Source organism: Paroedura picta, chromosome 14 (genome assembly GCF_049243985.1).
Source record: "Paroedura picta isolate Pp20150507F chromosome 14, Ppicta_v3.0, whole genome shotgun sequence".
Taxonomy (NCBI): Eukaryota; Metazoa; Chordata; class Lepidosauria; order Squamata; family Gekkonidae; genus Paroedura; species Paroedura picta.
In genome coordinates, this window is record NC_135382.1 from 15,305,398 (window position 1) to 15,320,219 (window position 14,822).

Sequence of the window (14,822 nt, forward strand, 5' to 3'; positions counted from 1 at the left end):
AGCAGAGGCAGACATGAAGCAAGGAAAGAAATCTTCAGCAGTCAACAGCCTGGTTTCACGCCATGTTCTGCTCCAAGAGAGACTGGCTGCCAATAGAGGCCATTGCCACCCCCTCCCCATTCAGCTGTGTTAGACACCCAAGTACATCCAATTCCTAGTTTGTTTGTTTTTTTGAACACCTGATCAGGGCTACCCGTAACTAACACACAGGACCCAACAGGGAAAGGTTACCTGGACAGCACCCATTCGTAAGTACCCTTCCCTGTCCAGCTAGGGATCTGCATAGTAAAGACTGTTCTTTGGGCAAGAGCCTCTCTGTGGAGAATCAGGGATGGTTTTCTCTACAGCTCCACAGCCCTTTGCGTTGTCCCATGGCTCGTGAGCTGAACATCAACACTGAAAAAACAGCCAATCAAAGTATATTGTAAGCAGAAGCCAGATTCTCACCTGAGGTAGCACTGCTGGTCTTTGTCCGGCCAACCTCTGCAAGGAGCTGACCTGAGGAACTTTAATGGGCACTGCAGTAATGGTTCCCAAACCCTGTGAGAGAAAGGGAGAAAGGAGAGCAGCATAAGTTTAAAAAGCAGTCAAGTTGGAAAAACCTTTCTTTGCGTCTTTCCTCTCCTTCAGAGCTGCTTCATACAGGATGCATTTTCTGCATGGGCAACACTTCCTTGAAGGAATCCGGATGTCCGTTTTGTTGCAAGTACATAGGGGTAGGAAATCTGGACTGCTGTAGGCACAAACTAAAACCGTTTCATGGGGATTGGTCATGCCCAACGGCACATGTACAACAACCCACATTTATTAACATCGTGTCCACCCAGCAAGTTTAGCCCGGGCCATAGACTTGAGAAAGAGACACTGCCTTTTCCTTCAGTTTCATTTCAGATCAGAATCAAACCCAAGTATTCCGTCGTAAAAATCAAGGTTAACAACAGGAGGGAAAGCATCAAAAACGCAATTCCCATTCTTCTTTGGCCCCCTTTTCCAATATCACAACTGACAAAAGAGAACTCCCAGCCTAGGAAAGTGTAGTATCAGTGGTAGAGATTGGTTTGTCCTATGAAAGCACACATACACAAAGGCTTCTTTTTTTAAAAAGTAACCAACAATATAAAGGGGAGGTAAAGGGGGCAAGGGAAGGCAGACAACGGCTTTGTACTGCTAAGTTCATTCTTCTGGGTGTCTGTAGGCGAGGAGTTCGGGTTGTGTTTTCCAATGAAGCTATCATTAGTCCTGTCACCTACACTCTTGGAAAAATGCTGTCAATTTATTTCCCCGAAGAAGTTCGGAGTACCGCAGCTGCCTCTCAGGAGAATGAAAACAAATTATGGTGTTCTCCAGTTATGAGATTTTTACCACCAAACAGCACATGGATAATGTTTACAAGCCTCTGAATAATAAAGCTCTGTTGTTTAAATATTTAAAATGGGAAGCAGGCTCAGGTTTTTTTAAAAGTACATGCTAAAAAGGGGGAATATGTCAGGAATTTTTTCCCCCATCGGTTGGTTAAATTTTGGGGTTGTTATCTGCTTGCATTGGATTCCAGCATCTCCCCTGGGTACAGAGAAATATCCATTGGATTCTGCACAGAGTCATGTTTGCACAGCGTTGTTCGTTCAACTGCCTAGTTTTAGGTTTGGGAGATTGAGGATAAGTTCAGAGAGAAGCATGTGTGTTTTGTAACTAGCAAGTTCTTAAAGATGGAACAGCAAAAATCCAACCAATTTAGGACAATACAAAAACAGAGCAAGCACATGAGGAGGATACGTTACTAGCCTAGTAAACAAAAATTATTCATCAAAAAACACAACAAACTGTAGCTGTGAATGTTTTCAGGATTATATGAAAGGGGGATGCTGTAAAGAAAACTCTCTTCCTGTGTTATATTTGATAGTTAATAATGATTTTGATATATATGATTTGCTATGTAGCCCCTCATTTTGTCTTTGTGTTTCTTATGTACTATTATCTTGGGGTTTTTAAAAAATAAAAATATTTATCAAAAAACAACACAACAACATCAAAAGACATAATATATATCTAGGGCACACCGTCAGTACAAAGTTAGGCAATCCTTTTTTTTAACAAAAAACCTGATGTCCTTTTCTTGTTGTCATGGGGGTCTCTCAAAGCTGTTAAAATCATAAAAGCAAAACCACAATAGAGTCCTACTAGACATTTTATCGGACAAAATCATCAGTGGAAACTAATGGAGAGTTCCCCAATGCAGCCTGTGCCAGAAATTGATTGTTTTGCTCCTCTAGACTGGCCTTTCTCAACTTTTTTACCATTAAGAAACCCCTGAAACAATCTTCAGGTTTCAAGAAACCCCAGATATCATGCGTTCTTGCAGAACATGGTTGGGAAGCATTGCTGTGTACACACCCTTCCCTTCCCACCCCCTCCAGGTCCATCACTGACCATTTAGGGAGGAGGGTCAGCATGACCTTATATGGTCATATCATCCAATAAACCACAGGGCTTAACAAAACCTTAGTTGAGAAAGCCTGCCCAGACATGCACAGAACTGTACTTCTAGAACCTACAACTTTGATGAGGAGGTATTTATAGATTTTGATTCATACACACAGAGGAACAGGTCTCTGAAGAAGTGTGCATGTACATGAAAACTTGTATCTTGAATAAAACTTTGTTGGTCTTGAAGGTGCTACTAGACTCAAACTTTGCCCAGGTATTTCCTAAGGTATCCAGGACCCTGCTATTTAGATTTTAAAGATTAAACCTGGCATCAAAAATAATTGGATATGTCAACTGGCAAGCTATGGCGCTCTTAATGCGAAGGGCCCCCTCAGTCTATGACCAGACCAAAGCTGTTGTGCCACTTCATGAACCAGCTGGGCTTCGTTGGTGTGCTAGAATTTAGTTTTCATATCCCTTTCAAAATCTCATTTGTCAGCATACTGGCAGCACTAAATAAATTATTGACATGTAGAACAGCAAGCGAAGAAGCAGTTCCTTTCCCTTAAGAATTTCAGAGAACTTTGCTGTGATGGGTTAGCTTGACGCACTTTCTGTTATCAGGGGGAGGCTAGATGCTGAAAGAGATTAAAGGACTCCTGATTGACCATCACATCCTTTTCCAGTCCTGCAATGCCCCACCCTCAAACCCTTAAATTCTGAAATGAGACACTACTATGATTAGAGTTGCCAGCCTCCAGGTGAGACTCCAAACAGAAAAATTAGTAATGCTTATAATAAAAAATGATTTGCAGACAACAAAGAAATTTAATATTTGTAGAGAAATCCTCAAAGTAATCAGAAAAGAAGTGTAGAGTTCATTAAAGAAGACATTTCAACCTGAAATGGATCCTTTTCAACTTCACAGTCACCCATGGCTCTATGGAACCTCAACAATACTCACTGTAGTGGTTAAGAGAGGCAGCTACTAATTTGGAGAGCTGGGTTTGATTAAGTGGAGTGAATAAAGTGGAGGTTCAGAAGCTTTATGGAATTTGTGACTTCCAAACATTTTATTATTAATTAATACTAGTATGCTACTACAAGACTATCCTCCTCCTCCTCCTCCTCCTCCTCCTCCTCCTCCTCCTCCTCCTCCTACTACTACTACTACTACTACTACTACTACTACTACTTATTTTCCACCCATCTTAAGTGGCTCATGGAGGATTCCAAATCACATCAAAGTAAAATATAACAGTAGAAACTATTAGATTAAATACATTAAAATATAAAACTCTGTGCATCTAGTAGTTATTACCATACCGGGAATGAAGGAGAGAGGAGTTAGGAGGATCTTTCCAGCCCTAACTGATGTATATTGAGGTCTTGGTTGGGAGACCAGCATAATTTAAATCAGTGGTCCCCAACCTTTTTCAGGCTGGGGACCGGCAGCAGCAGGGAGGGTGATTGCCTGGCTGCGCACTCCGTGCATGCGCGGCTGAAATTGCGCATGTGCAGCACTTTCACACATACACGATTTCGGCCGTGCACGCACAATGCGCGTGCGTGGCCCTGCTTCCCTCTCCCCCCCTCCCACAGTAAGAAGCTTTCCGGGCCGCAAGCTTGCGGCCTGGGAAGTTTTTTACTGCGGGGGGGCGGGGAGAGGGAGCCGTGGCCCGGTGCCAGGGCCTTCATGGCCCGGTGGTTGGGGACCACTAATTTATATGATACTTACTTGGGGCCTCCACCATAGGCCTGGCAAAACAGTTCTGTTTTGCAAGCCTTGCGGAATCGTTCAAGGTCCCGCAGGGCTCTCATCTCATTTGGAAGAGCATTCCACCAGGCTGGAGCCATGGCTGAAAAAGCCATGGTTGAAGTCAGTCTTTGGGGCCTAGGGCTGCCAGCTCTGGGTTGGGAAATGATTGGAGACTTTCAGGCTGCATGAGGGAGCCAGTGGGATTTGGGGTGAAGAGGGACTTCAGTGGAGTATAATGCTATGGAGTTAACCCCCCAAAGTAGCTATTTTCTCCAGGGGAACTGAGCTTTGTCTCCTGAAGATGAGTGGTAAAGCTGGGGGATCCCCAGATCCCACTTGGGGACTGACCTCCCTATGGGGCCAAGGATCCCGAGCAAGTTTTGCTTGCTAGTTCTTAAATCTCTCTGGGGGATGTCTGGGAGGAGGCGGTTTTGCAGGGCTTTTGTTTTTTGGCATTTGCCTGGGATTAACAGGCTGACTGGTCATGTTTGAGGCCAGAGATGGGAAAAGACAGTATGACTCATTGTCTTGTTGCCATTGACAAAAGACTTGCCTTTCCTCTGAATGGTGCAGAGAATTCCTGCGTGACATTCATTGATGACAGAGAATTTGGCTCTACCCTTCTCTTATTCCTCGCTGCCATTCTGCCTTCTATTTCTGAGAATAGCTATTTCCCCCCCACCCTCCACTTGTCAAAAGAGCAAGCTGGTGAGCATTATTATGAACCTTTAATTAACAAGCTGAAAAGACATTTTTCTGGCAATGCCTGACCTTTAAGCACTTTGTATGAATTTATTGATACCAGCAGAAACAATAATTTAAAAGGTTATTTTATGACCACGCTATAGTTTATAGCAGCACTTTTGTCAAGATAAATGAGTTTCTTATTACTACATTTATGGTGCTAAGCATTTTAATAAAAAAAGGACTATAAAAGTCAAAAGATAACTTCAAATCTCTTCTCTGTCTACAGCCTACATGCAGCCAATGAGAACTCCCTGAAATGTCTACATTACTATGTGCATTAAATGCGGGACTGGTAATAGAGGACAGGCAGAACATCTCAATAGAGCCCCAAGCAGAAATTTTTGGGGAAATTGTGAATGTCAAATTGATCCATCCTAAGCAGTTCAACTCAGAAGTCCCATCTTATTCAATGGGATTGGTTCCCAGGACAGTGTTCATAGGACTGAAGCATAACTTCTCAAAAACTGGTATATGCTTAAACCCAGTTTTGAGAAGCACACAAAAGTCTTTCTGACCAAACCAACTTTATAGAGTAAAATGGAAATCTAGGGCCTTTCTATTGTTGTTGTTTTTTTAATGTACTTCCAGGGCTCATTCCGCACCCATTGGATAATGCACTCTCAATGTACTATAGAAGCAGATTTTCCTGTTTTGCAGAGGAAAATCCAGCTGCAAAAGCACATTGAAAGTGCATTATCCAATATGTGCAGAATAAGCCCAGGATTTTCATCTGTACCAATCCTGTGCCAGTTACCACCCACCCATCCATCATCTATCTATCTATCTATCTATCTATCTATCTATCTATCTATCTATCTATCTATCTATCTATCTATCTATCTATCTATCTATCTATCTATCTATCTATCTATCTATCTATCTATCTATCTATCTATCTATCTATCTATTTCATACTGCTTCTTATTAGTTTTAAGCAGATGACTTAATTTTTAAAGACCTAGACTCCATTTAAATGGCTGCAAAATATGTCATAGATGCATAAAAATGCATAATGAATTCAGGGAAGATGTACACATTAGGTTGTAGAGAAGGAACACATTCATTAAAGAACTAGAAAAGGGGGAGAAGAAACTTTGGGGAAAATGAAACGGCTACAAAGAAAGGGAGGGCCCTCATTCATGTTCACCGTGTCATCTTTAAAAGCTGAACTGAAATTACTTGTTTAAAGGGCTTCTTAACTAGCTCCAGGCACATGTATTACAGTGCAATGGGTGGGGGGAAAGTTTGAGTCCAGAACTAGGATATTTTGTCTTCTGCATGGGATTGAACTCCCCCTAAAAGAGCAGGTTCATAGCTTAAGGGTGTTGCTGCTCCTGGGCAGCAGTGAATGGGAGTGCCTTTTACCAGCTGTGTCCCCTCCAGGGTAGTAAAGGAATATTAGAAGGAGAAACTTTGAAACTCCCTTTTCCTCAGTGGTTGTTCCTCTCACTTGTAAATTAATTGGTACTTCAATACCTCTATGAAATGAAATTGTTTAAAGTATACCCCGGCCTTTGGCTCTGCAGTGTAGGGATGCTAGTAATGCAACTGCACTGGCACAGCCAGTGTGTGCTAGGGGAGCCCCTCCCCTGTGCATACAGGGGGAACAGCAGGGCTTTTTGCCTCGCCGCAATGGAACAGCGGCAGCCCAGCATAGCTGCCGCCGTGCATAATGGGTCATTGTGAGGAAAGTGTAACTATCTAGCATATGTTGGGAGTCATTAATAATACCCTGGACTGGCTTGAGTTGTGGTGTTATGTTGTCATTTTCCTTGAGCTTGCCTTGTAGAAAGCTGTCCCTGGGTATCCTTCTGTCCTTTCCAATAATCTTTCTCAACATAGCAGGAGGATACTGTAGTTGCAAAAATCCCTGCTGTAGATCTTTCGAGGATCACTGTCTGAAAGGTTGGAGCAGATGAGACTATAGCTCTACACAATTTTTTGTAATGTGGATGGGGTGGTAGCTGGAGGCATGTAGTAGATATGTTTGCCAATCTGTCGGTTTCCGATATAACATGGGACTTATGTGTCCCTCGAGTATTCATACTGTGGTGTACAGGATGTTTATTTCTTGCGTAGAGTAATTCAGAGTTAGATTGATGATGGGGTGAAAATTGGGGCAAGGCCTTGTTTGCCATGGGTCCAGACACCACAAACGTTATCAATCAATCTCAAGGAAAGGAGAGGTGCCATGAGCTATTCTAGATCTGCCATGAAAATGTTGGCATACTCTGGAGCCATTGTAGTATGCAAAACATTTAAATCTCCACTTTGACCAGAGAACCAAATGGGCCTCCCATAGATATATATTCAACAGATGCCTGCAGCATCTGCCCAATCCTGCTCCACAGAGCAGAAACTATCACAACTGATGCACTGTGCAGGATAGGGATACTGCTATATTCCCCAGAAAGTGAACATGCAGTATCTCAGCAAAAGTGGAATTTCCATTAACAGAACAGCAAATCACTTGTTTAAAATCTATTGAACATCTCGACCATCTATTTTTCATAACACTATTGGAAAAGCAACAGGCAACAGCGCTGTTCACATCAACAGAATCATGAGTAAAAAAATGTCTTCATGTAGGATCAGATGCAAATGTTACGGAATAGTTCATTAGGCATGGGTATCTGTGCTTCTGAGCTTCAGAAGTGAAATCCTTAATTGTGTCAGAGATGGTACTCAAGGTGCTACTGAAGCCTCATTCATTTGAAAGAAATTTCAGCAATATATATTTTTTTTAAAGTTAGGTCTAAGCAATACTTACCATAGGCCCTCCTAATATTTTGGAAAGGGCCATCTGGGCAGTGCTGTCTAAGACAGGAACCCATGGTCTGGCCTGGGCTTCCACCACTCCAGTGGGCCAATCCGGACTCGCCAGATTGGGCCGGCCTCTAGAGCACCCGCCTCCGCATGCCGCGCACAAGCTGCTCATCCAGCCTCGCCGCCAGACAGTTCCTGGACGGCTTGCGCCCTTCCTCCACGCTGGACCCGGCCACCATAGGGTGGCTTGGCTGCTGCTGGCTGCTGCTGCATGGCTGGACAGGCGGTGCGGCCTCAGAGGCAGCGGCAGCTCAGGTTGGCCGGGCGATGGCCTCGGTGCCACATCCACGGTGGCCAGCAAGACTCTGTGGCTTGCTGGAAGCCTGCCTGCCAGTGAGGTGTTTGCTCAGCCTTGCCACCAGAGGCTTGCTGGCCACCGTGAACGCGCCACTGAGTCCGTCGCCCAGCCAACCTATGCGGCTGCTGCCTCCAAGCCTGCACCTCCCATTCAGCCACGCAGCAGCACCCATCCCATCCCATGCGGCGCAGAGGCTGTCGCCCTGCACGGCCGTGTCCCGGCAGCCGCCGACCCTGTGCGCTAACTCAGCCAACAGCACAGGTGTCCCATCACCGCCACAATGCCCCGGACACTGCCATCGTCTCGGGTATGTTGCTCCTCCATGCCCGCTCTGACTGCTGGGGGCCGCTAGTGCCCATTGCATTCCTGCATGCAATGGGCTTTTTGGCTAGTAACTTAATAAAACTAATTTGACTTAACAATAAATCTGAATTTAATGCAAACAGAAGTAAAACTAGCATTCCACAGGCCCTGTAAGACGCAACTCTTTTGCCAGGTCTATGGTTGAGGTTGGGACATGGTAAGTTCTCTGGGGCCCCCCTGGAAGATACTGCTGCCTCATCTGTAGACCATCACACTCGTGGCTGCCGGCAAATGTATACCTTCTGGCGCACAATGATGTAGTCGTTTGATTTGGGGACAGGGATGAGATTTTCTACTACCAAGTATTTGTTGTATTGTTAGGGGTTTTTCATGAGATACTGTGTTTTTATGTGGGTTTTAGCACTGTGACCCGCAACGAGATGGCTTCCCATGGGTGGCAAGATATACATTTAATAAATAAATAAATAAACTGTATGGAAGGGCAGTATAAAAAACGATCTAATAAATAATTTAAAAATAGTTATTTACCTTTCATCTTATGAGGACCACTGATGTGAAGAAGAAGAAGAAGAAGAAGAAGAAGAAGAAGAAGAAGAAGAAGAAGAAGAAGAAGAGTTGGTTCTTATATGCCACTTTTCTCTATCCAAAGGAGTCTCAAAGCAGCTTACAATCGCCTTCCCTTTCCTCTCCCCACAACAGACACCCTGTGAGGGAAGTGAGACTGAGAGAGCCCTGATATTAATGCTCAGTCAGAACAGTTTTATTAGTGCCATGGCGAGCCCAAGGTCACCCAGCTGGATGCATGTGAAGGAGGGCCGAATCAAACCCAGCTCACCAGATTAGAAGTCCGCACTCCTAACCACGACACCAAACTGGTCCTTGCTTTTGCTGTTTGGTGAGGTGAGGTGAGGTGGGTGCGGGCACAGAAGTTATATAAGGGAGGCCAAGTAAAAGAGAAAGAAGCCCTAGAAACAACCAGCCCTTTCTACTGCTGAATCCCCTATCTGTCAACAAAACCCCATTCGGTCTGGGGATACAAAAATCCCATGATCTGAAATCATGAACATTTTGTTTATCTAAAACCATATCATGAATCAAGTGCCTTTTAAACAAAACACTAAAAATATTCCTTTAAATATTTTAAAAACTTACTAATGTACAGCCTGAAGGCTACAGTTTTAACATAACTATGCTTCATGGGAATAACAACCAGTTCATATTTCATTTATCAAAAGAATGATTAAAAAAAATAAATCTAATTTAAAGATGTTTCTCACATCGATTGTGGCTTTAAAATCCCCTTGATCTAAATCAATCCACCCTGATCAACAACTGATGTAAAAAAAAACATTCTGTAGCTTTTACTGCTAAAGGGATAATGGGTAGTACTTACCAAAAATTTTTCATTACAGTCTTTTTATACAGCATGTACTTAAATCTGCCTTTTCAGAGTATGTTATTTTCCAGTAAAAAAAAAAAACCCTGACATTTAGTAAATCTACTACTTTAGGATGACTACCCCTGTGCAAAAATGCGTTGTTCTATTACAGAAACCACTAACAGTTTCTTTTTAAAAATGTATACCTCTCTGAAAGTAAACACTGCTTCGTATTGCAAATAAGATACCTAAAGCTATTTTAAGGAAATGTTTTGTCTGTTACATGTTGAATATTGGCAACGGAATGGATTTTTAATCCGGTAGTAACAAGGGAACAGATTACTATGGCAACAGTAAAGATGAAAATTCTTAACCTGAATGGATATTCACTGAAGTAATTGCAGGGTGTTTCTTTTTTAAAAAAAAAAAAACAACAACAACAATTCATTCTACATTCGTTTTACAAATGCAGCATTCAACCTTGAGCTTGCCTATATAAAGGCCAAGTGCTAAATGCAACCTTTAAATGCAATCTGACTTAAAATACTTGAGGAACCTGAACTCAGCAATCACCCTTTGTTCGAAACCTTTATTCTCTACAAACATCTTAACTATTTTTGTGTAGCACAGGAGGGGGTGTGGGAGTGTATTCGTCCACAAAGCACAGACTCCACAATTCCTACATTCATTGTAAATACATTTTTGCAAGACATTTCTAAATATGATTTCCATACTATAAATGAATTTGTCAACACAAATATTCAGTTTAGAGTGCAAGACTGCGTTTTTTCTTCTTTTTAAAATACTACCTCGGTAGTCACCATTGGAACCTTACTACAAGACAACAAAACAAGCGCATGCAGAACTAGGTTGAGGGATTTCACAGAAAAGTCAGCAGTGTAACTTTAAAAAAAAAACCTATTACTGCATTGCCTTTTGTTACGTGGTACTGAGAGGGGATCTGATAGCCATCTTCAAGTATTTAAAAGGGTGCCATATGGAGGATGGAGCTGAGTTGTTCTCTCTTGCTCCGGAGGGATGGACCAGAACCAATGGGATGAAATTAATTCAAAAGAAATTCCGTCTAAACATCCGGAAGAAGTTCCTGACAGCTAGAGCGGTTTGTCAGTGGAACAGGCTTCCTCGGGAGGTGGTGGATTCTCTTGGAGATTTTTAAACAGAAGCTGGATAGCCATCTGATGGAGAGGCTGATTCTGTGAAGGCTTAAGGGAGTGGCAGGTTACAGTGGATGAGTGATAGGGTTGTGAGTGTCCTGCATAGTGCAGGGGGTTGGACTACATGACTCATGAGGTCCCTTCCAACTCTTTGATTCTGTGATTCTGTGATTCTAAGAATTGGCCTGAGGGAGCTCTGAGCAAACTGTGACTGGCCCAAGGTTATTCAACTGGCTGCATGTGGAGGAAGAGTGAGGAAACAAACCCACTTTTCTGGATTAGAGTTCGCTGCTCTTAACTACTACACCACACTGGCTGTGGTGTCCCATCACTTGGGGGGAGTTGCTGTATTTGGTTGACTCAAAGTCAAGTCTTTAACATAGATAACCATAACTTTAACATAACCAGCCCACTGCAGGGAGGAAGTTTAAGCAGAGTGGGAAACAGCTCTTTCATGCTGGCAAAGGTTCTGGCTACAATTATCTACAATTGCAGCACCTATTTTTGTAATAGGAACTCTGAGGAGTCTGTTGTCTTATATTACCCATGTAGAGTGCAGTTTGGGGAATGTTACACATCTCTACTCAATGTATTTTGTGGCACGTTACAGCTCCTAACATAAATGATTTTGTATCTGCCTACAAAGCGTTGCATTCTGCTTTTGTGTTTGGTATTTTCCCACTGAGCACCTTCCTTGTTTGGCTTGTGGCAATGGTTCTTTGGCATCCAGGCTCAGAGAGGAACAAAAACCAGGAGAAAATCCAGGGAATTCCCCCCCCCCCCCCGGATTTTCTTTTGGAAATTTGGGTGGAGTGCTGATGGATAAAACCCTTAAATAATATGTTCCTTTTGGAAGGAGGTATACTTTTAAGACAAGATGCTACTCAAAGTGTGTAGGATGAACATTTTGGCAGCAGATAAGTCATCTCTGTTGATTCTGCTAAATATATCTGCAGCTTTAGCGACAGCTGACCACTCCCTTCTTATCTAACAGTAAGAAAAGGGAGTGGTAAGGCAGCAGAAATGTTGTCTGAAGCTCTGCCCATGAGGCTGGGAGTTCAATCCCAGCAGCTGGCTCAAGGCTGACTCAGCCTTCCATCCTTCCAAGGTCGGTAAAATGAGTACCCAGCTTGCTGGGGGGTAAACGGTAATGACTGGGGAAGGCACTGGCAAACCACCCCGTATTGAGTCTGCCATGAAAACGCTAGAGTGCGTCACCCCAAGGGTCAGACATGACCTGGTGCTTGCACAGGGGATACCTTTACCTTTACCTTTATAAAGAAGGATTAGGCCTTTGGTGGCTCCAGTCTTTTTTGTCTGATCAAACACAGAGAGATGGCACAGAAGAAGGAAAGTTGTCAGCACCCCAGAGTTGTATTATTTTTCCACCCACACTCTTCAATATCCATATGAGAGGGCTGAATGAGACCATCCAGATATGTGTGGTTGAAAGTCATTAGTACTGGGAGAGTTTAGTAGCTATTTTAAGGAGCGCTGTCTTTGAAGGCACCATGGAAGCCAACAGGAACACATAGGGTTGCCTGCTCTGATTTGGGAAATCAGATATTTGGGAAATCAGATTCTGGGGGAGGAGTCTGAGGAGGGTGGAGTTTGGATAGGGGAGGGACTTCAGCAGAGTATCATGCCATAGAGTCCACCTTTCAAAGTGGTCATTTTCTCCAGTTTATAAGCTCATCGATCATTTCGTTTCATCATTGGTGGTGGTGGTGGTGGAGGGGACATAGTAAAGGAAATAAAACCTGAGAGTTCAACAATTGGGAATGTACCTGTCCGTTTATCTTTAATCTTGACATTTTTATTTCCTTTACTATGTTTTTTCTTCTGTTCCAAGGTAGCATTTACCCAAGTTATATCAGCTGGCCAACATACCTGGATACTTTTTGGAGGGTTTAGAGATTGTGCGTTGTACAATATGAGTGTTATGAAAAGTAGGGGAGTAGTGTGGCGTAGCAATTACAGTATCTGCCTTGGTCTGTATTTCCCCGCTCAGCCATGCAACAGACCTTAGGACAGTTACTTTGCCTTAGCCTAATCTACTACACAGCAGAGATGCAAGGATAAAGGAGTAAAGAAGAAGAAGAAGAAGAAGAAGAAGAAGAAGAAGAAGGAGAGTTGGTTCTTATATGCCGCTTTTCCCTACCCAAAGGAGGCTCAAAGCGGCTTACAGTTGCCTTCCCATTCCATATAGGAGTCACCGAGGGATACCTGCATTTCCAGAGGCTTTTATGTGACACTTGGCTCCCTTGGATTCTCTACTCCAGCACAAATCTCCCAGCTTGGGATAGTGGTTAGGAGCGCAGATTTCTAATCCCGGTTCGATTCTGCGCTCCTCCACATGCAACCAGCTAGGTGACCTTGGGCTCGCCACTGCACTGATAAAGCTGTTCTGATTGAGCAGTGATATCAGGGATCTCTCAGCCTCACCCACCTCACAGGGTGTCTGTGGTGGGGAGAGGAAAGGGAAGGAAAATGTAAGCTGCTTTGAGACTCCTTTGGGTAGAGAAAAGCGGCATATAAGAGCCAACCCCTCCTCCTCCTCTTCCTCCTCCTCCTTCTTTATAGTCCTGGTTGACTATCCAAAATGCTCCTGAATTTCAGTCCCCAGAATGTGTTAGCAGACAACGGGCTGCAGTTTAATGTTTCCTCCAGAAATCCGTGTTTAGGAGCTCTTTTCCAGGAATAGTCACTGTACAAAATGTGCATGCATTTTGGGTTAAACATCACATGTGCAACTTAAATATGATGATGATGTTGTTATCCAACTCTTGGTGATCCTATGGCACAACTGCTGACAAGATTTCCAGTCTTGCACTGCTTCTGTTATTGTGTAATGTTCCGACAGGTGTCCATTTTGATCATATCTAACCATCACATTCTTTGTCGGACTGGTTTCCTTTTTCCACTGGCCAATCCTAGCACAATTGCTTTCTCCAATGAGTTGGATTGCATGATATGGCCAGATTAAATGAGCCGGAGTTTCATGATTTTGCCCAGCAGTGATAGAACAGGCTTTATGCGCTGCAGTATTTCCTTGTTTGTATCTTTTTTCCATCCATGGAATCCGCAGAAGCCTTCTCCAACACCAGAATTCAAACGAATCGATTCTTCTCTTGTCCGATTTTTTTCATTGTCCAATTTTCACAACCATAAGTGATTATTGGAAATAGGATAAACTAATCTATATTTGATAGTCAGTCTTATGTCCTTGCATTTCCATGTTCGGTTCAAGCTCGTCATTGCTGAGTTACCCAGAGCAAACACCTTAAATATAAAATATTTAAAAATTGCAGAACACAAGAGAACTGATACTAAGTAGCTAGATTAACTGGCCCAGGTTTGAGTCTACTCTGCCATGAAAGCATGCTGGGTGAGCATTAGTAAGTCACACATTCTCAGCCTAACCCACATCACAGGGTTGTTGTGGGGATAAAATGCTGAAGATGAGAATGATGTAGGCCATCTTGGGTGCTCACTGGGGAGGAAGTAAATAAATATTCATACAAGTTACAGTTATATACAGTATAACCTGTTCCCATATAATCATTTGCATATAACCTGTTTTAGGGGATCATCTCACCTTTCGGATCATCTTCATTTTGTGAAAACAGGGAATTTGGTATATTTATGAAATGTAAGAGTATTTTTTAATGAGCCAAACTGCAAATACTCCTGAAACCTTGAAAACAGAAAACACACATTCTATAGTAAACAAAAGCAAGTGAGATGTTATTTGGACAGCAAGAGCCTATACACTCATAGCAGGGCTAGCAATTAGATCAGCCCATCTCTTTTTTTTACCACTAAGAAACCCCTGAAACATCCTTCAGGCTTCAAGAAACCCCAGAAGTGGTGTGATCATGCAGAATATGA

At 43.0% G+C, this 14,822-nt stretch overlaps 1 protein-coding gene across 3 annotated transcripts in view; it reads right to left on the bottom strand.

Annotated features, from left to right (window-relative positions):
* PHF21B (PHD finger protein 21B) overlaps positions 1 to 14,822 on the bottom strand; it is a 189,532-nt gene that overhangs the window by 43,865 nt on the left and 130,845 nt on the right. For all 3 annotated transcript variants that reach the window (XM_077309936.1, XM_077309934.1, XM_077309935.1), the window contains one exon: positions 448 to 540. In XM_077309936.1, coding sequence (XP_077166051.1) covers positions 448 to 540 — 93 coding nt within the window. The remainder of the gene's footprint in view (positions 1 to 447; positions 541 to 14,822) is intronic.